General features: G+C 34.0%; 1 protein-coding gene across 4 annotated transcripts in view; it reads left to right on the top strand.

The window, feature by feature from the left end:
• The window catches only part of STRN3 (striatin 3), a 56,039-nt gene extending 36,091 nt beyond the window's left edge, over positions 1 to 19,948 (top strand). For all 4 annotated transcript variants that reach the window (XM_052694696.1, XM_052694697.1, XM_052694698.1 and 1 more), the window contains 9 exons: positions 3,338 to 3,471; positions 9,675 to 9,850; positions 9,991 to 10,038; positions 11,068 to 11,189; positions 13,271 to 13,438; positions 13,681 to 13,821; positions 14,944 to 15,051; positions 16,822 to 16,908; positions 17,024 to 19,948. In XM_052694696.1, coding sequence (XP_052550656.1) covers positions 3,338 to 3,471; positions 9,675 to 9,850; positions 9,991 to 10,038; positions 11,068 to 11,189; positions 13,271 to 13,438; positions 13,681 to 13,821; positions 14,944 to 15,051; positions 16,822 to 16,908; positions 17,024 to 17,193 — 1,154 coding nt within the window. In that variant the 3' untranslated portion in view covers positions 17,194 to 19,948. The remainder of the gene's footprint in view (positions 1 to 3,337; positions 3,472 to 9,674; positions 9,851 to 9,990; positions 10,039 to 11,067; positions 11,190 to 13,270; positions 13,439 to 13,680; positions 13,822 to 14,943; positions 15,052 to 16,821; positions 16,909 to 17,023) is intronic.
• The last annotated feature ends 602 nt before the right edge of the window (positions 19,949 to 20,550 follow it).

Here is a 20,550-nt window from a genome sequence, read left to right as displayed (position 1 = left end):
TGTCCTCCTCCTACCTGAAATTTCTGTCTTGTTCTAAGCAGAGAAGTGTAAAGTTTGTGGGGAAGTGCTTGTGCTTCTATCCTGAACTATTACTTCACCTTGTTTTCTAACTTTCTATTTTACTGCCTTTTTTTTTTTTTTTTCTTTTCTCAATTTAAAGATCCACAAGTATCAAATTAACTTGTAGAATGCAATTGAAAATAGTAACGGTGAAGTTTCTGTTGCAGAAGTCAGTGTGCATGTACCTTGTACTATCAGCTGTAAATGTTGTGTGATGGTATAGAGGTGTCTCGCATCTCTCCAGTAACTGTGTAACTGCTGCAGTGTTTTGTGCTAGGTATTTTAAATGGAATGTTATCTCATGTCTGTTTTAAAGGCATTGTATCTCAAGTAATACAGTACAAAGCAACCCTTCTGAAGAAATAGATTGTAGATTTGAATTTGGTAAGGGCTGACTTGTGTGGTTCCTGTAGAACAGACGTTATGCTACACTTCAAATAAAGATTGTCCAAACTGTTTTCAAGTAAACTGCCTTCAGAATTGTATTTCTGTCTATTTATGTGCTTTATGATTATAGCTTATCAGTTCAGTTTCCTGGACTTTATTCATTAGGAGCGGTAGTATGAATATCTTTATTATTTTCTTATCATGATCTGTTAATTGTGGTTTCTCCAAAACTTTTAAACTGGCGTAATAGTGTAAGCTTTGCTGTTTTGGTCGGAAATTCTATGCAGAATACTGTGCAGCTTTCTAAATCTTTGCACAATCCATTATAAAAAGATGAAGTTGCAAGCACACAAGCTTACTTTGTGTTCATTTTAGGTCTGCACTTTGTAAATTTCAAATACTTAATTATCATAACACGGTGATTTTGCTCAGTTTTTCTATTCAGCTGTGGTTTCAAAGCTAATGCCTTTTGAAGACAGTTTTAGGGAATGATTGTGTGTCTTGCTTGCTAGGGCATGCTAGCCTGATGAATGTTACTAAGCTGTAATGTTCTTGGGGTTGTACTTAAGCTTTATGCTACACTCTGCTATTAAGTGTTCCAGTTCTGTTATAAATTGAGTGGTTGGAAATGCTATTTTCATGTAGAGAACAAAGTAGTTTTTAAGCTCCCTTTTTTTAAACTTGGTGAGGGCTTGGGGATCTAAAGAAGAAACTATAGTTCTTTTACAACTGTAGTTCTAATTTTAACTATGATTCTGATTGGCTGGGACTATATATTCTACATTTCTAAAGTTTTTATTTCTACTCAAGTGGAGGTTTAAATATGAGACAGTTGTTATGTTGTAATAACATTTTGTAGTCTCGGCCACTTAAAAAAAAAGTTTCTGTTTTGCCGTAGTGCATGATCTTCAGAAATAGAAAGTACAGCATAATTCTGAGCTACAACTTGATTCTACATCCAGTATATTGTGTAAAGTTATTTTTGTTTTATTGAGCACCTAATCCACAGCTGTGGGAATAATCTCTTTTTTTTAATTGAAACAAACAAACAATAAATCCAATTTATTTTTTTCCATATGCCTATTGATATATGGTGAGGATCTTTATTTTTGGTAGCTGTAACTTCGTGCATATTTCATTGCATTACTTCTCTGCATATATCAGAAGAAGAGACACAAAAAAAGTGTTGAAAACCTGCAGAACTTGCAAACGTTCTTCAGTCTTTTATTGAATGTCATATTTGCACAAACTTATTTTTAGAATTAATGAAAATGTAGTTATGCTATATATACATATTGGTAGCTTTAGTGTTTAGAAACGTGCTTCTAAATTTTGGATAATGTTAACTTGGAAGTTTTAAATAAAGAAATGTTGAAATTGATAGGTTTATGTGTAGATTTCTCCTATGCAGTTTTCAGTGGTAGAGCTTAGCTCATGCAAGCTTATCTACCAAGCACAGATGGCATTAATCTTGTGCACTATTAGGAGGATAGACTTGAGAGCTCACTTAAACTATGTGAGCATGTCTTAGATAAATAGGACTCGCACAACAAGGATGGAAAGCGTCCTCAGATGTAAAATGAGGATGCTGTCTCCTTTCCCCTGTGGTCTGGGAAGACTTGGGAGATTTGGACTTCTAAATGGACAGTAGTATTTGTTAGTCTGGGCCTGTCAGGACTTTGAAGGTGAGCCAGGTTTGGAAATTCCAAATAAAGTGTTAGGGGTTTTTTTTTTTCTCTTTTTTTTTTTTATTTTTTCTTCTGTCAGAAAAAAAAAAAAACAAGAAAATTGTGAATATTTTTGGGAAAAAAAAAAAGAGCTAATTATTTCTGCAGCATTATTTCTGAGAGGATTAGAAAGTAGAAGTGTCATTACAGTGATACTGTAACTCAGTGAAATCTAAATGTCAAGCAGATTTAATTTCTGAAGATGTCAAATAAGATTTAATATGCTTTGGAAATGCTTACACTTAGCTGAAGTTTCCCATTTTGCTGAAGTTGATCTAAAATACTTTACCTATCAAGAATCCCATTTTATTTTTTATTTTATTTTCACAAAAGAGAATACAGATAAGTAAAAGCAGCTTCTAATAGCATGCTGAAGTGTTAGTTTTTAAGCCTTCAGTCATATTCCTCACCACCAAGTTGGTATTTGGGGATATTGTAGAAGGATGTAAACAGTACTGTTGATTATAAGGAATGTGGGTGAATGTTTGAAACTTTCTCGTTCAGATGTTTGTTCAGAATGAATGGTTTATAGGTTATTTGTATTTATTTATTCTAAATGGCAATTAACAAAAATGTTAAATATTAACTTGAAGGTGCAGCTCATCAAGATAAATAGTAGCTGAGTTTTGATTTTAGGAATTTAAAATTACAGAGAAAGTAAGAGATTCACCAATATCTTTTATTTCTTTTCTTAAATAATCTGGTAAATTGGAGTAGAAGTTTTGCACGAGACCTTGATTAAAGACAAAAATACTTAATGGTGCAGGTAGAGAGATTTGATTAGTACTGAGCATAGAGACGTATTTGCAAATGGGAAGAAGGCAAGCAACATGGTGTAGTGAGTGAAGTATTATTTGGAGATGTAGGACATAGATTTCATCTTGAAAAATGATCATTCAAGTCACTTCATTCTTGTTACCTTCTCACATATAATAATTTTTAAATTGTAAAATTATGGGAATTTTTGTAGACTAAGTTGAAATGAAATTACTGAAATCATGATGAAGAATTGTGTTTTTAATGTGTTGCATGTGTTCTCTTTTTATTTTACTTGTAGTATGTGGTGTGCACTAGTTCAGTTTTAAATTCTGCTTTGTTTGTAAGTTTTTCGTCAATGTTTAAATTGTTGTATTGATACTTAAAGAAACTTTTATTCTTTGTAGCTGAGCCAATAACGTTTCCATCTGGAGGAGGCAAGTCATTTATTATGGGTTCTGATGATGTTTTGTTAAGTGTACTGGGCCTTGGAGACCTTGCAGACTTGACAGTAACAAATGATGCAGACTATAGTTATGATGTAAGTGCAATTTTATTTTAAAATTCTTTATACAGTTTAATTTAATCAGTGATAGTTTTCCTCTACCCTGAATGTTACAGATGCAGAGAACAGAGCTTTTAGTAGCAAATATTATTTGGGAGGACGAGGGGACACCTTTTCAATGTGCTAAGTATTTTGGATAATCATAATTAAGATCACTTGTTTATTTTCTTCTAATGTAATTTCATTCATATTTTGTAACTGGGGAGTGTGTAATCACCTAGAATAGTTTGATGACTTAACATGAATTTCTTTAAACGGAAATGGAAATTACACACTGAAATGGAATACTGAGAAGACATGGCTTAAAACGCAAATATTTATAGAAACATATTGCTCTGCTCCACTCTTTCTGTTTACATGGTGTTAATAGCATAAACTATATATTACTGTTTATTTCTGATGTAAACTTCTAGGGAGTATTTTTAGTGTTACCTAGAGATTTGAGATTGTCATTTACCATGTTAATTAAGCTACTGCAACTAGGGTTTCTCTTTTTTTTTTTAATTGGCTAGTAATATTTGACTAGTTAGGGAAAAGTCCAGGTAAGTCTTACATATTGTACTGTGTTTAAAGTATCTTGTTAGTTTTTGGTGGGCTTTTTGTTATGGGGTCTGAAAGTACTTAAGCTGCACACCATTTTATTTAATCATACTTGTCCTTCGGTGTCTATATTACATCACAAAGTAAATGCCAATACATTCTTTACTGTAAGGGGTTAGGTTGCATAGTTAGATTTCCTGATTGAAAATTGAAAACTTTAATTGTCCATCCTTATAGAAAGTAGTGAAAAACTCCAATGGAAATACTTCTTAAAATATTTGCCCAATTTCATGCACTTAAAATACATTGTCCTGTTCTGTTCACAGAAAAGCTTAATGTTGAGATTGTCTGATTTCAAATGACATAACGCTTCTGGGAAATCAGATAACTTGAAATTAGAGTTCAGTTTCAGCTCTTTGAATTTTACCTTCTACTGAGCTGAATCTGTCACATCACTGTATGTAAAAGTATGGCAGACAGATTTAAGAATCGTGTGCAATGTGTAGAACATAACACTTTTTTTCTTTTTTAATTTACAATTAAATCTGTGAATAAGTGGACATGGAAAAAAAGGTTTTTTAATTACTTCATGGGTGTATATGATTAAGTCAGCTTAAATTTGAGACATCAAGAACTGGTATTAAAACAACACCCCTAATCTGTAGTAGATTCCACTGTGGATTATGAAATTGAATAGCTTGGGGTTCTTTTTTACATAGTCTTCTGCTGACCTGGTTAACCTCTAAATATTCTTGCTTGTATATTCACTGAATGCTAATTTGCATGAATGAATAAAAAGAAAGCAGTTCAGAATCTCAAAATCAAGGTACCAGTTTTTCGTTTGCTTTTATATTGTTCTCGTTTTACTGACAGGTGCTTCAGTGTTGTTGAATTCTCAAAACTTTCTCAGCAAGACTTTTTTTGCTAAAGGCCCTTGAATTTGGGGGATGTATGAATTGGTGTTATCAATGCATAAATACCTGGCTGTTAAGGGAGACAAAGGACGTGAATTTTTTTGTTTGTTTCTTTCAACTGGATTATTTACAAATAAAAATGAGACACAATTGACTATAAATGTCATTCAGTTTCCCTTCTTCCTCTCTAGTTTTCCTTTCCAAGTGCTGTTAGGGACTTTATGAGTATATATGAAAAATGTGCATGACTTCTTCCTGTACCTGAAAAGATAAACTTCTAATATCAAGTTACACAAGTAGAAAGGTTTTCTTGATGTTTTTGTGTAAGAAGAAGGGAATCTGTCCTGCTGTGGATCTGAAGAGACTGAAATTCAGATGGTATGTAGCTGTCTTGCATCATGATGTTCCTCCAAGATAAAAATTCCTTGATACTTCTTTATTTCTGATGTTGTTCCCACGTAAGTGTGCATGTGCAGTACAGTAGGGCTGTGTCTTAGCCTGTACTTGTAATATAATGCTTGTAGGGCAACTTAATCTCTTGTCCCTGCAAGCCACTTGTTTTTCCAGTAAGTCCCTAAATGAAATTCTTAGTTTTGTAATGGAGGCTATGTATAGAGAGGATGGGAATTAAATTTTAAATCTTTATAGTTTTAATTGTAGCTGAATATTTTTTCTGTACGCTAAACATCTAGTGCATGGATTGTTTACAACAGCAGTCATCTCAAGTGAATAATGTCTCTTCTAGTATCTAGTACTTCGTATATACTGCGTATTTGTACTCTGAGAAAGTAATATTAAATACTACACGAGGGATATTTTTGATAGTTGCACAGGATCTTGGTGTTTTTTGGCTGCAAATGCAGAAGTCCTGATTTATCAGAGTATCTAATCTGAAAATCACAACATTATCAAGAAAAAAATGAGGGATTAAAATACTCCAACTACAGTTATTAATTATTGCTTTTTAAATTCTGTTTGCTGTAGACATGTAGCAAATTGGGAAGACAGAGAAGGATGCAGGTCTCCTTGCTGTGGTATGAGGAGATTCCCTTGAATGCAGAGGCCAGGAAGATTTTTTCTACCTGATGCTTGATTTTGTTTAGTTTGGGTGTGGGTTGTTTGGGTTCTTTTGCCCTTCTTTATTATTCCTCAGTTGAAATTTCTTCCAGTACGATTTTCTGCTGGTTTGTAATGCAGAATGACTGAGTTGCTTGCCGTGTGCTATAAAGAACAACAATTCTAATTGTTCTTCTAATCTATGCAACATTTCCTTCTCTGCCCTCCCACCATCATTAGATTCGGTGGATTCTTGTTTTCAATTTTTGGTTTAAAGAGATTATGGTAAAGGTCTTTTTTCTTGCTTTTGTTTTTCAAATGATTGGCATTTCAGATAGCAGTGCTGATCTTTTTAATTAACATCCACTGAAGGGGTAGGGAGAGGGCTGATGGGAGAGATAAATAAAGCTACAGAAGATATTTGGTACTGTAGTCTAGCTCTCTTCCAGTATCTGAAAAGTACATACAGCATGAGCAGGGCTGGTCTGTTTTTGCTGGTGACAGGAAGAGGGAAATGGCCTTAAGTTGTGCCAGGGTAAGTTTAGTTTGGATATTAAGAAAAACTTATTTACTGAAAAGATTGTGAGCACTGGAATAGGCTCCCCAGGGAGGTGGTTGAGTTACCATCCTGAATGTGTTTAAAAACTATTGTGATGCTCAGGGACATGATTTAGTAGAGTTGTTAGTTAGGGTAATGTAGTTAGGTTGTGGTTGGAATTGATGATCTTTAAGATCTTTTCCAACCCAAGCAATTCTATGATTTTGAATCTGGCTTTTACCAGTAGAACAGTTAAGACTTAATGGAGCTGTGTGTCTGTGCCTTTGTTTGGAGAGGTTTCTGACTTGTCCACTTCAAAATATTGATATGTAGCATTGCATCTTATTTTTTACTTTTTTATTTTGCCCCTGCCTTGTTTTGTGTCTCACGTTTGCCCTTTTGTAGTCAGCAAATGCGGTTTCCAAGTTCCTTGACAATGTTTTTGTGGTGTGTGCTTTTTTGAAATAGAAATAGGTTACAGTAATCTTTTTAAAGATATGTTAGTTTTTTCCTCTTGGCCAGGTTCATTAGAAAGATGGACAGAGAGAATTAAACAAACATCTGTTTTTATTTAACTACATTTCAAGGAAAAGTGTACATGGTCCTTTCTTAGAACAAGATGTTGCCATCTGTTCTAAAAAAGTGAAGCCTTGAAAGCCTTACTTAGTGCTTCTTTTTCCAAATTTCTGTCAGTTTGGTACCTTGTGTTTTAATGAGTGTATCTGAACTACTGAGAATGAAGTTACTGTTGCAACAGCCATTTTAACAACAACAACAATTGATAAACTTTTTGTTGTTTTTCTCAGTCCCAGTTTTCCTGAAAACAAATAAAGTGAAGAAAAAATCACAAGTGTAGCAAAAATCATTGTAGTGTGGATGCACACCACTTTGAAAGAATCAAAGTCTTCTCTTTTTATCTGGGGTGTAACATGCTAAAATTAAGCACAGTTGTTTCAGATGCTGGGCTTTAATTTCTTCAAGCCCCAGACTGTAACAAGTGTGTGAGACAACAGGAGTTAGCCAGGTAGATGAATGTATTTATATAATGATGATTAGAAACATTAAGGAACTCTGTTAGCTAGAGAATTACTTCAATAATTAACAGAGCTCCAGAATTCCACTCTGCTCCCTCATACAAAGAAGATATTATTGTTTGTATCAGCGTTGTATGCTGACGTATAGTTTGGAATATCTTAAATATCAACAGAAAATACTGAGATATTCAGTGCACTGCAGAGAAGGAGGATTGAAAGTAAAATACTTTGTAATGAAATTTATTTGTTACATGGTATATTAAAAAAAAGGTTATGTTGGACATCTAGTAAAACAGATTTATGTTGCTTGGTCTGATATTGGCATAATTTGCATTTAGGCCAAAAAAACATCAAATACCTTAATATACAGGGAAAACAGATGTCTACACATCCATAACTTAGAACAGTAAATTGTATTGTCTGAGCATTTCTATTTATTTTGTTTGGATATAATCAAATCTAGTTTGAGTGACTACTGATAATTCAGTCCAGGATAGAGATATGGTGTGCTGTTACATTATTATTTGATTTTTTTGTTTTCAGTGCTGACAGATACTTAAATTTTTATTAAATATGAGAGCGTTTAATCTCTCCATAATGTTTCTAGAAGTATCTTGGGGTACGGAGAGATTCAGGCCTTAGTTGAGAACTGTCTTAACAAGTATGTGGGTGGATAGTGTGTAAGGCAGAGTATAGAATGAGTATCTATTGATTCTTCATTTGCTAATTTTGGTTATCTATCTAAAATTAGTTTTCTAAAGTCTCATTATAATTACTTGAGAGGAAGCGAGAAGTATGTGCATGTCTCTTTCTCCTTGGGTGGATATTTCAGGATAAGTGGTATGTAGTCTCTTATAGGTCCTCTTGACTCTGAGTAATGTGAATTATATTTGGAGCTTTAAATTAGTCTGTTACATTCACTAGAAGTTTTCTGGTAACTTTTCTGAGATAACTAAGGTTAATATTAAGCATTTATAATTTGTGGGTTTTAATTTTTCTTTGTGAAGAGAATGAATTGGGTGCTTACTGATACATAATACCTTTGTCCTGCTTCATGCAGTAAATAAGTTGCCTCACAAATATATTTAAAATTCATTAAAGCCTTGCACATAACACTTTATATAGTGTTGTTTAATACACTTTTGTTTTAAGTACATAGGTCACTCCATCACACGCCTTCCATATACTTCCATGAGAACTATGTAGACACAAAAAGCACAGTAACACTGTTCGATAGAGCAAATTATCAGCTGCAGAACAATATTTTTGAACACAGTCACCATGCATTTTCACTGGTGATGAACAGTTAGTGCTTTCTTTTTTTTTTTTTTTTTTTTTTTTTTTTTTTGCATCTTAAAATTCAGTGACCCACCTTTGCTTCATACGCACTTCTGTGTCAGTTGTCATTTTGTCAAACGGCTCCTCTGCTGCAATTTGTTGCAAGGCAACAAAATATAATGGAATATTGGCAGGAAGTTTTAATCTATGTCATACCACCAGTGTCCACTTCTGATGTAGTGGGCCAACACAGTAAAATGTAACTTTCAGAGCAACCCTCGTACTTTAACTATTTCTCTGTACATGCCCTGTCATGTAGAATTATTCAAGATGTGCATGTGGTTTCTGTCATTTTTAGTCAAGATGTTAATCTGAGGAAGAAATGTGGGGACCTGAAATTTATTTTAATAACTTTAAGTGATAATGGGCTTTTGAAAGTTGTAATGTCTTCCTTGGCTACAGACAATATGATAAGCAGTGAAATCGGTATCATTTTTTTTTCAGGGAAGAAGAATTAAGGTATCGGTGTACAAAAGGATTAAAACCAAAATTTGAAAATCAAAGGTTGTTTGCATATTCAGTATTATGCTCTTTTCCACGCTGGAACAAAAGAAGCTTCTACAATAGAAAAAAAGTGCATTGCAGACTTAGTTGCGTGCCAGAGGGGGGATTACAAATGCCTATAGATCAATAGAGAAATGCATATTTAAGGTTGAATATGTATTACCTGAATTAAGAAAAGCAAACTTTTCCTAAGGTACAAATACTTGTTATACATATTTTTAAACTCAATGTAAATTATGCCTTTTCTTTTTTAAGCTGCCAGCTAATAAAGATGCCTTCCGGAAGACATGGAACCCTAAGTATACGCTACGCAGTCATTTTGATGGAGTGCGGGCATTAGCTTTTCATCCTGTAGAGCCTGTGCTGGTTACAGCCTCTGAGGACCATACTCTAAAACTTTGGAATTTGCAGAAAACGGTTCCTGCCAAAAAGTAAGTATATGGGTTTTTATGAAGTATCAGTTTTGTTTTAAAAGTCTTTGAAATTGATTCTCTTAAAACTCTTAAATATTTTTGGAGTTTTTCAGTAGAGACTTCATTTTGTGTAATAATTTTTCCTCTTCATCTTTCAGGAGTGCCTCTTTAGATGTAGAACCTATCTACACATTTAGGGCCCACATGTAAGTGTTCATCAGAATTATCTGATAATTTTTTTGTCCTGGATTCATAAAACATCATATAGACAAGGTTATGCTCTTTAAAACCAGGTAAATACTGAATCCCTGTCATCAGTTGCAGAGTCCATGCTAAAACAAAAAGAGATGTAGGAGATGACGCTGAAAGTGCCTGAGCAGTGTCTTGGGCTGTGGCTTTTAATATGTAAGATCTAAAGAAAATAGATATGATGGAATACTAGTAGTCTAACATAGTAGTCCCCAGATAATTTTGAGAGGTGAAAAAAAGTTGTAGTCATCAAGAAAAAAAAAAACGTATTTTATGCAGACTCAAGGTCAAGTATATAGGTGGATTCAACTAGTAGTATCTGTTTTCACCAGCTTTAAATGTATAATTCCAGTTTGGAATTATCTGCAATGAAGACCAGTAGACTTTATTTCTTAAGCATGACCTGTTGTGACATCTAACTTAGGGTTATTGCTTTACAAGACAGTTAAACCCGACTTAGTGCTATGTCCAAAGGTGCTGCTACCTTTGGGGCACAGCTTGTCTAGTGTCACTGCAAACAGGTTCAAGAAGTTAAACCAGTAGTAAGTCTAGCCTTGACCGAAAAGTACTCCTCCTAGGATTATTTTTCTGAACCAGTTTTCCGGAGCACAGTTTTCCGTCCATCTGAGAAAGTTCACAGTATTAATGGCAGAGAGCTAGAACAACCTCTTTCAGCACAACTAGTTTTTAGATAGGCTGTTCTTTTAGAAAATAAAAAATAAAAAAAATTCCTTTATGCTTTGCAGGTTTAGTTCCTATTGAAGTAAGATTGTGTTCCTGAATTGCTTAAATTTTGATAGTTGAGTTGTTGTAAATATTTTAATATAGGTTTGTATAACTGGCTGAGACTTGAGATTTTAACAGAATTGTTTGTTTAATCCAGGCTATTTTTTTTCCTTTTGTTTTTGCCTTTTTTAAAATAGATTGCAAAATTATAACTATACTGTTGGCAGTATCAGTAAACTACTTACTCTCTCTCCTAATAGTGGACCTGTATTGTCATTGGCAATTAGTTCTAATGGAGAACAATGTTTCAGTGGTGGTATTGATGCAACCATCCAGTGGTGGAACATGCCTAGCCCTAACGTGGACCCATATGACACCTACGGTAAATACCTTTTAAAAGAAAAACAACTGATAGCTGTTGTCTTGGACATAAATTTCCCGCTCAGTAACATGTTTTCTAACCCTTTTGTGCAATGTGAATGCCAGTTATCAAATGAATTCTGTTTTGAAATTGTTTGTATGCAATTAATGTTCGTTGCTTATTTCCATTTGCATTAGTGACGTGCTTTCTCTAGAAATGCAAGAGAACGAGTGGCAAGTCCTGAGGTTTAAATAATGAAGAAGTCAGTCACATCCCTTTCTAAGAGACATACATTTTACTTTGGTTTTCCAAAATTCCAAAATTTGGAATTTTAATGCCATGTAGGCAAATTGTTTGTATTTGTATTTCGCTTCCCATAGCTAATGTCTTAAATTGCTGTTAACTGTATGGAAAACTAATTTGTCTCCTCGATGCTGATGTGGATTAACAGTATCATGTGTTACTGAAGTTTGAATTAGTATAAATCATAGAATCATTGAATCACCAAGGTTGGAAAAGACCTAAAAGATCACCTAGTCCAACCGTTCACCTATTCCCAATAGCTCCTACTAAACCATGTCCAAAGGCAAGACTGTTCTGTGTTCTTGCTGTTCTTGCTCTTTTCCTTATGTAACTGTAGTAAGTGATCTGGTACACCACTCAGGCTGCATAATCTGTGTCAGTGAGATGAAGAGGAAGCAATGCTGTCTTGTGTCAATTTAGTAAGACCAGTAAAGTGATCTTATAATTACATAGACCTTCAGTCCATGTAACTGTTACTTCAGTCTCCACTGAAGTAACAAAATTATTTTTAAAAGCCAGAGCGGTCTTGTTATTTTTCCTCCCTAGAGATTGTTAGTAGGGCTTTTACTTGCAAGACCAAGTTGTTTTAAATGTCATGCAAAATTAAGTTTTAGAGATTTTTTTACTTCGTCCTTTCCACCTACCTTTTAATTTCTGTTCTGCTCAAAATCTCGTTTATTAAAAAACCCTCTATGAAAAGCAGCTGTAAAATATGGGTATGTTTCTTTGTTTCACGACAGAAATAATCTCTTTTCAATATTTGGGTACTAAGTTGTTTGTTTCTTTTTTAGAGCATGTAAGTCAGCAGTACAGTACAGTAAATTGGGAAGAAAAAAAAAGCAATATTACTGTAAAGGCATCAGAGTTTGAATAACTCATCAGAGTTTAAATAACTGATGAATAAGAAGCTGATCTTTTTTAGATGATCTGATCTTTTTAGACTACAATACTTCTGATCTTTTTTAGACTACAATAAAGAATCTTTAAGATTGTAAACTTAGATGAAAGAAGCAAACCTCTCAGAGAGGAGGTTATAACAAATTTTTCATTCTGGAAAAAGGGGACACAGATTTTTTTTTTTGAGAAAGCTGCCAGAGGTTGTGTAGGATGATCTACTGTGTAACGTACCTGCAACTTAAACAATAAAATTTTTAAAAAGTCTTTTAGTTCTGATTTTTCCCTTTTCTCACTTTCCTTGGTAGTTAATAACAATCATTCCAACATTTATTTATTTATTTTTAAAGAAATGCTCTATCTTAAGGTCAGTTGCAGGTTGTTCTCGTTCAACAAATGACTGAATGAGTTAATAGCTTGCGAGTTTGCTTTGCTAGCAAGCTACTTAAATATAAAAGTCTTAGTTTGTCCTTTCAGCTAGCAGCATGGATATCAAGCTGTTTAAAATTTCTCTGAAATGATCCTTTTGGACAGTGGAGTGTTATCTATTGTGTTCATTATTCATGTGCAGTGTAGTGGACCATTTTGCTTGTGAATCTGAATTATCTATAGACTAGAAAACTACTTGAATAAAAAAGGGCAGAAGCACAAATCTTGACTTTACTTTCCTATCTGCAGTCAAGTTAGCTCAGAATTTGCACTTGCGTTGAATAAATTGACACTTTTAGGTTTTCCTGCTACTGATATTCACAGAATAGGTGAGTACAGCTAACATCTGTTAGAACCCAGATGTGATAAACTATCAATAATTTAGTAAATGTGACACATAGCTGTTTTACTTAAAATTTGATTTATATTGCAATGCAATAAATACTTACTCTGTTCCTAAACTTTTGTCTTTCCAGAGCCAAACGTTCTAGCTGGCACACTAGTTGCTCACACAGATGCAGTCTGGGGTCTTGCTTACAGTGGTGTAAAGAATCACTTACTATCTTGTTCAGCAGATGGCACTATTAGATTATGGAACCCACCAGAAAAAATGCCCTGTATTTGCACTTACAATGGAGAGAAAGGTAGGTTTTTTGCTGGGAAATTTTGGTTTTGAAAATTTGTTATGAGACATCCTGGCTTGTCCATGTTTTCAAAGCTAGTTAACAGGACTAAAGAGAAATTCTTTTATTAAGATAATCCTGATGCTGTGGTGTTATTCTGAAGGGAGCAAATTCAAGTATGAGTATAAAGTAAGCTTAATGCTTAAATTGATAAGAATTTTAAGATGTTTGTTTCTAAAGACTTTTTTTCCCTTACTTTTTAGAGCATGGAATACCTACATCAGTTGACTTCATAGGTTGTGATCCTGCTCATATGGTGGCATCTTTTAACACTGGCAGCACAGTCATCTATGATTTAGAAACATCTCAGTCAGTGGTAATGCTTTCATCCCAAGTAGAATCTGGTAAATAAACCTCTTTTCTATTTAGTGTCTAACTTGAATGAGGTACCTGTATGAAAGTTTTATCATACAGGAAGTAAAAAGACAAGCCTACGATAATTAAGAAGGGATTTAAGCAAAAGATCTAGTGTAGAATCTGTGCAGATTGTGCTTCAGTTCTCACATATGGAACATGTAATATTAGAAATTCTGTTGCTACAAATAAGTTGTTGGGAAGACATAGCTCATTGTTGATAATTGTATATAGCTGATGAGACTCTAAATAAAGGAACTTTCTTCAGTACTTCATTTTCTTGAACATATGGAACTGTTTCATAAAGAAAACATTCAGTTTCTGATCATTCTCAGTATGGCATAGAGTATCACAAGGGAAGAACTTGCTTTTCATATCCAATTAATCCAGTTCTCTTAGTGATTATATTTAAAGTGTCAAATAGCTTATTGAAAGGCTTCAGCACAGATTATAAAAATCTGCCAAAGCTATACTCTAGGTAGCTTGTGCAAAGCTGACGTTGAAAGTGAGAAGCACCATCGCAAATTGGAGATACCCCTTTCCTATTTTGAAGAGAATCTCAAATGGAATCAACAAAACAAGAATGTAGGAAACGATTATTAAGATAGGAAGTGCATTATGGGCAGTATTCTAAGAACTTCTAAGGAGGTTCAGTGGTTCTTTAAGCTGAAATACGTAAAAATGTCTGCTGGAATCTTGTAGGTTAGATTGACTTTAGCTTTTCTGTTTGTTTTCAGTATGTATCTTTTTTTTATATGGAGGTATAAGAAGTGTGTTCCAAGTATATGGGTAATATGTTTCTACTTCGTTAACGCTGCCCCAGAGCACTTCCCCTGATTTGTTTGCCGTCCATCTCAAGGATCTTTCTTATGTATAAACCAGTTGTGCAGCTTTAACCTTAAAGTACATTGACAGGAATATACCTGGCTTGATCTATCTCCTGTAAAACAAGGCGCTGGGTGTTATTAGATGTAGTGATGTCATTCTGAAGGTGCTCTTTATATAATATTAGTTAATACAGTAAGCTAAAGTAGAATGCTAAAGTTTTCTCTTTAGCTTTAGCCATTTCTTTAAGGTAAATGAATATGTATTTGTGTTTTTCTTATTTTCAGGTGTACAATCAAATAATCACATTAACAAGGTAGTAAGTCATCCCACACTTCCTGTTACTATTACAGCTCATGAAGACAGACACATCAAATTTTTTGACAACAAAACGGGTAAGGGTAAAGAGACCCTCATCTGTATGTATGAATATGTTCCAAGTAGATCTGTATGGATGTAGGAAGAATAAATTTGTAGAGAATGTACTAGTGACCAAGACTTCCTGTAGTTCTAAGATAAACTTAGCACTTTTTATATGAAATTATGCCATCCCTTGCAGCTGTGACTTCAGCAGTCAGTAATACTCTCATATGCAGAGATGGTTATGGCAGACAAGAATATCCTTTTAAATTAGCAAGATGTTGATTTATAGAATATTTCCACTATTTTATTCCTGTTTTCATCATTCCCATGCTTATAAGGCCAAACATGTATCAGTTCTATTTTCAATTCCCTGTTGTGAAAGTCATTGCTTAGTACCAATGGCAAGAAACAGTCCTTAATTCATTGTAGTTGTGGAAGCTTTTGTTATACTTAAATTGCTGCTTATGTTCTATTCTACTTCAATTTTTGAATCGGCAGTCATTATGTTATCCTACTAAGTTGGGAGAAAAGATAAGCATAAACTAAATTTTGTAAGTATGTGTGCAGAACCCCTGTTCAAAGTATCTGCTTGGGAGATGGAGAGTGGGTGTTATTCTAGTATTTTTGTTCTGTTTTTGTTTTCCTTTTCCTTTTAAAGGCAGAAAGCTAAAACTCTTTTTTTCCCCACTTCTTCTCATGTGTGGTTATTAAATATGTTGAAATGATTATTCTGAAATTCACATGTATTGCCAAGTCTTTTAAAGAAACAAAGGTGTAGAATAATAAGGAAGATATGGCATGAACAAATAACTGGGTTAAAGACTGGAAGGTGACCAGGAAGAAATGTAGATCTTCGTAGGCTTGAGGACATGCACATTAAATTGTGTGGATAAATGTGAGGGAAAGAAATAACCGACAAAATCAGTTTATATATTGTATGAATTCCTGATGCATACACACTTGTGCTTTGTGTTAGTCTCCTATTTCTCAAAAAGGATATATGTGTGTGTGTGTATATATATATATTTATATAAAAGAGTGTTTCAGAGCATGGTTGAGTGTATGATTAGAAATCTTCAGCTTTTCAAGGAGAAATGACAAATTGGGCTAAGATTCTTCAGGAAAAGTGGACTGGACAAAGATGGCAGAACTTTTTCATGTTGGTTACAGTCTTACTGTGGACTTGCTAGCTTACTCTCTTTTCCAAAACAAGAACTAAGGTTCAGCTGACAACCCTAAAAGGTGATCTGTTCAGAACACAATGAGATGACTCTTCATTTTGTTTGAAGTTAAAATTTTTGCAACTCCTTGCCATGAAATGATAAATATAGTGTTAGAGTCCAGGAGAAATGGCACAAAGTGTAGTTGGATGTGCAGGTAACCACTTTGGTTTGTAATGTAACTGAACAGTTAATTTTAGAAGTTGGAGAGTATCTTGTATCTAAAGTACACTTAGTTGTCCTGTTAGACGGACCTTTGGTATGACTCAGTAAGCTTCTTTTCAAAGCTTTGTCAACACTGTGTCAAAGTGAACAGATACAGGGACGCTTCCTGGACCAAAACTATCGTTACTGCTATTTGAGAAGATGCCAGATACATCAGTACTTATGATATCAATGCCTTTGAGAATTGCCATTTACCCGTATGTTTGTACAAGTCTGTGGTTGAAACTTAATAATTTCTTATAGAACTGTAGTTTTCAGATATGCAAATTGGTGTTATTCTGTATTGCATCTAATGGGAATATTATTTTTAAAAGAAACAGTATTTCCCAGGAAATTGACTGTTTATTTTGCTTTTAGGTAAAATGATCCATTCTATGGTTGCTCACTTGGATGCTGTCACGAGTCTAGCTGTAGATCCTAATGGAATCTATTTAATGTCTGGAAGTAAGGGTTTTTTAATCCTTTTTTATGGATTTTATATTTCTGTTCTTTTAAGCATCTGACAAAAATCTAATTTTGTCTTTTTTAATTTTTTCTTGTTTTTTTTTTCTCCAAACAGGCCATGATTGTTCCATTAGATTATGGAATTTGGACAGCAAGACATGTGTGCAAGAAATAACAGCTCATAGGAAAAAGTTGGATGAATCAATTTATGATGTAGCATTTCATCCATCAAAAGCATATATTGCCAGTGCAGGAGCTGATGCCCTTGCCAAAGTATTTGTGTGACACAGCAGAACAAACCTGCATCGTAACAGCAGGTCTGTTTGGACAAAAAAGAGGGAACGCGTCACTGCCATCAATAAGGTTACCAATAAGACACTACATCTGATCTGCCTGAGTGAAGGCTCTTAAGTGGGGCAGGTTTCAGTTGGTGAAAAGTTACCACATCTTGAACAATGTCAGGCTCATTCATTTAACTGTAATTACTGTATTTGGGGGGTGGGGAGAAGTAAAAAAGGAAAACCAGTATTTGTAGCCTTGACTGGATATGAACTGAGCGTATGTCTGTTCTTTAGGTGTCTTTAAGCAAACGTGGAGTCTGATCTTACAAAAGACTTTTATTTTGGACTCTGTGTGCTGCCTTAGGGTTAGGAATGTGGTGCTCTTGTGGGGGGAAGTGAGCTCCAAGAGTAGCTTTCTTTTCATCTCTTAGTAATCTTCTGTTTATCAGTTGAATGCCACAGATTCCCCTTTTAAACTTTTATTTTGCTTTAAAGAAAAGGAAATTTAACTTAAAATATTTTAGCATTAGTTGCACAAAATGTTTGGATAAAATTCTAGTTTTTATAAGTCTTTTTATATATTTAGCCTGTCACAACAGTGCTCAAGATTGTATTGATAATGTTTTTCTGCATTATAGAACCCTAAAACACAGAGAACTCACTGACCCGCTGCCGTGTAACCACACTCTTCCCTTCTTTTGCCTAATACAGCTCAGCTAAGTCCTTGCATAAGGATGCTAATTCTTCATCATCGCATAACTGTCTTCATAAATAAAGGACTGTAAAATGTGTTTAAATGAAACACAGAGGGGTTAACACCCCCCGATGAACTCTTAAAAAAAAATATATTAATCTTGGCATCCTATCACTATGTGATATTTTGTACATCTTACTGTATTTACGAGTTTATTTATCAAGGATTACCCATCTTGCTAATGGCCTATTGTTATTTATTTCACTTTTTGTTGGTCTTTATATCCTTTTATGTAGTGTGTTAAAGGGCCCTGTATATCTATTATGGCACTCTTTGAACAGTCTAAAATAGATAAGAAAATGGGACATTTCATGATTCTAAAGTTGCAAACCAAGATTTTTTTTTTTCCTTTGGTTAAGTATTTGAAGTGGAGTGGATTCCAAAAACCAATCTTGTTTCAGAACTTTTGGAGTGAAAAATTTTTTTTGCGTTTCAAATAGAATACAAAAGTAGTTGATTCAAGATTCATAAATCTGCTGTGTTTTGGCTAGTTATTCCCTGCTTTTATTTTATTTTTGGATGTGCTTCAGTTTATGGTGTAACTAAACATTTTGTTTGTGTAATGCATGATTAATACAATAAAGTATTTTTTCTAGTCTTCCACAAAACTTTTCTGATCAGTTTGCGAGTTTTGATGAGTTTTGTAAGGTTTCTGTTTTACAAACTATGAATCAGCAAATTTTTAAGATTGTACCACATAGCAGAAGTACAGCTGTTGAAAAATAATGTATATAAAATGCATATAATAAATATTAAATGGTGTACCTGTATGTTACTGTTGGCTACATTATTTTGTGTTGCACAGTTTGAAAGTGTCATTCTACAAGTTACTAAATTAGGTCTAAATTTTTAGCAAAATGATCATTTGTTTGTTACGCTTATAATCTCCTTTGCTTTTTGAAAACTGTAATAGTTGTCTGGATGTCAACACTGTTTGAAGCAGCACCATCCACCTATAAGAACATGTTTCCTCAGTATTCTTAAAGCTTTTTACAAGAACAAGCTGAAAATTGTTAATGTATTTTTAGAGCCCTTATAAGATGATCATGCTGCTTTTGCCTATCTTTGTACATGAAGTGATTCTCGAGTGATTTAGCAACCAGGGAGGTACTGTTCTTACTTCAAACTGCCATGAAATCATTGTGTTGAATTTAAAGGAAATAAAACACTCATTCATTTCTAATTGCTCACAATTTGCCTGTATGCCAAATGTTACCCATTAACCTTTGCTCCTTTACAAGTCCTCCAGTAAAGATTATGCCCAGAAGGGCAGTTGTCTTTATAAAGGGCTGATCCAACAAGTCAAGTTTGCATCTCTGTGATGAGGTGCTTTCCTGATAGTTTATCAGTAAAAAAGAAAACTGCAATATGAAACCTAGATTTTTTTCATGCAAAATTGGTGTGTTTAGGAAAAAAAAAAATATTTTGCTGGAACATGTTCCTATAAGTGTTTCTAGCTGTATTGTTCCATGTAAGTTTCCAGTTCAGCAGTAAAAATGTATCTCATGCCATCTCCTGTCAAGCAAATTAGTTTTTTAAAAACAAGGGGAAAAGGTGCCCGTGATAGGCACAATACTGCAGTAATATTCTGAAGTTAATTTTGTTTTAGTAATACTGTTATGTTGTTTGAAATGTGTTACAGTAAATAATAATTGTATAGGAATTGGATAATTTTGTCCATTATCATGAAGATTGAGGTGAGGCCTTTCAGTAACTGCTTGTAGGACACTAAGACTTTACTTTTGAAAGTAACATTCAGCTGATTTGCACTTTTTTTTTCCTTTCAGTCTAAAGCATTCAACTAATCAACAGACAAGAGAGTATTTGAATTTTATTGGAAGTAATTTCATAATTGCCTTTTCTGAAGCCAAACATTGTTTCTGGCAGCTTTTCCAGACCGCTGCATTTTAATGCTTAAATGAAATGTGATTGTTTAATAAACATTGCCATGCATAACAATTACTTTTTTTGAGTTGTATTAAAATTGAAATGGTAAAAACAAAAATTTGCTTATTTTCTTTAATTGAAATCTTAGTCATCTTAGTTCACTAATGCATAGCAGGTCAAATGCTGTAGTGGAGCTTCTTTTATTGAATATTGGCAATAATCTCTAATACAGTGTTAGTTTATTTACTGTGTGGTTTAACATTCTAAAACCTTTATTTTTAGAATAGAAGAACTGTTGTATTGGTGGTGGAAACACTGATAGTTCTGAAATAAATGTCTCCATTTAGGAAAAACACTCCAGCTTCTCTGCAAGGACGAATTTCCTTCTATTTTGGAAATGAGACCCAAGTGATGCACACTCAAAAACCTGATGGGAAAAATACCAAGATGTTTAATATTTAGGATTTGGTATCTAGAACAGAGTTGTTTGAACAGTGCTACTCCCTAGCTTGCTTTGTACTGTAGGAATTCCTTTAAGCACTGAGCTTTCTGCAGCTTATAAAAAGTATGTATGAAATACATCTGAAAAAATGTAACATGCCCTGATCAAGAACCTTCCCTGTTTTAGAAATGATATGAAAGTATTCTTCTAACTGGGCAGTAACTGGTAGCTTTTTTTTTTTTTTTTTTTTTTTTTTTGTGGAGCTCTGGGCTTGAGGG

Source organism: Tympanuchus pallidicinctus, unplaced genomic scaffold (genome assembly GCF_026119805.1).
Source record: "Tympanuchus pallidicinctus isolate F22 unplaced genomic scaffold, pur_lepc_1.0 scaffold3, whole genome shotgun sequence".
NCBI classification, from domain to species: domain Eukaryota; kingdom Metazoa; phylum Chordata; class Aves; order Galliformes; family Phasianidae; genus Tympanuchus; species Tympanuchus pallidicinctus.
Note: the sequence above shows the minus strand (reverse complement) of the source record. Positions and strands in the feature narration are given on the sequence as shown.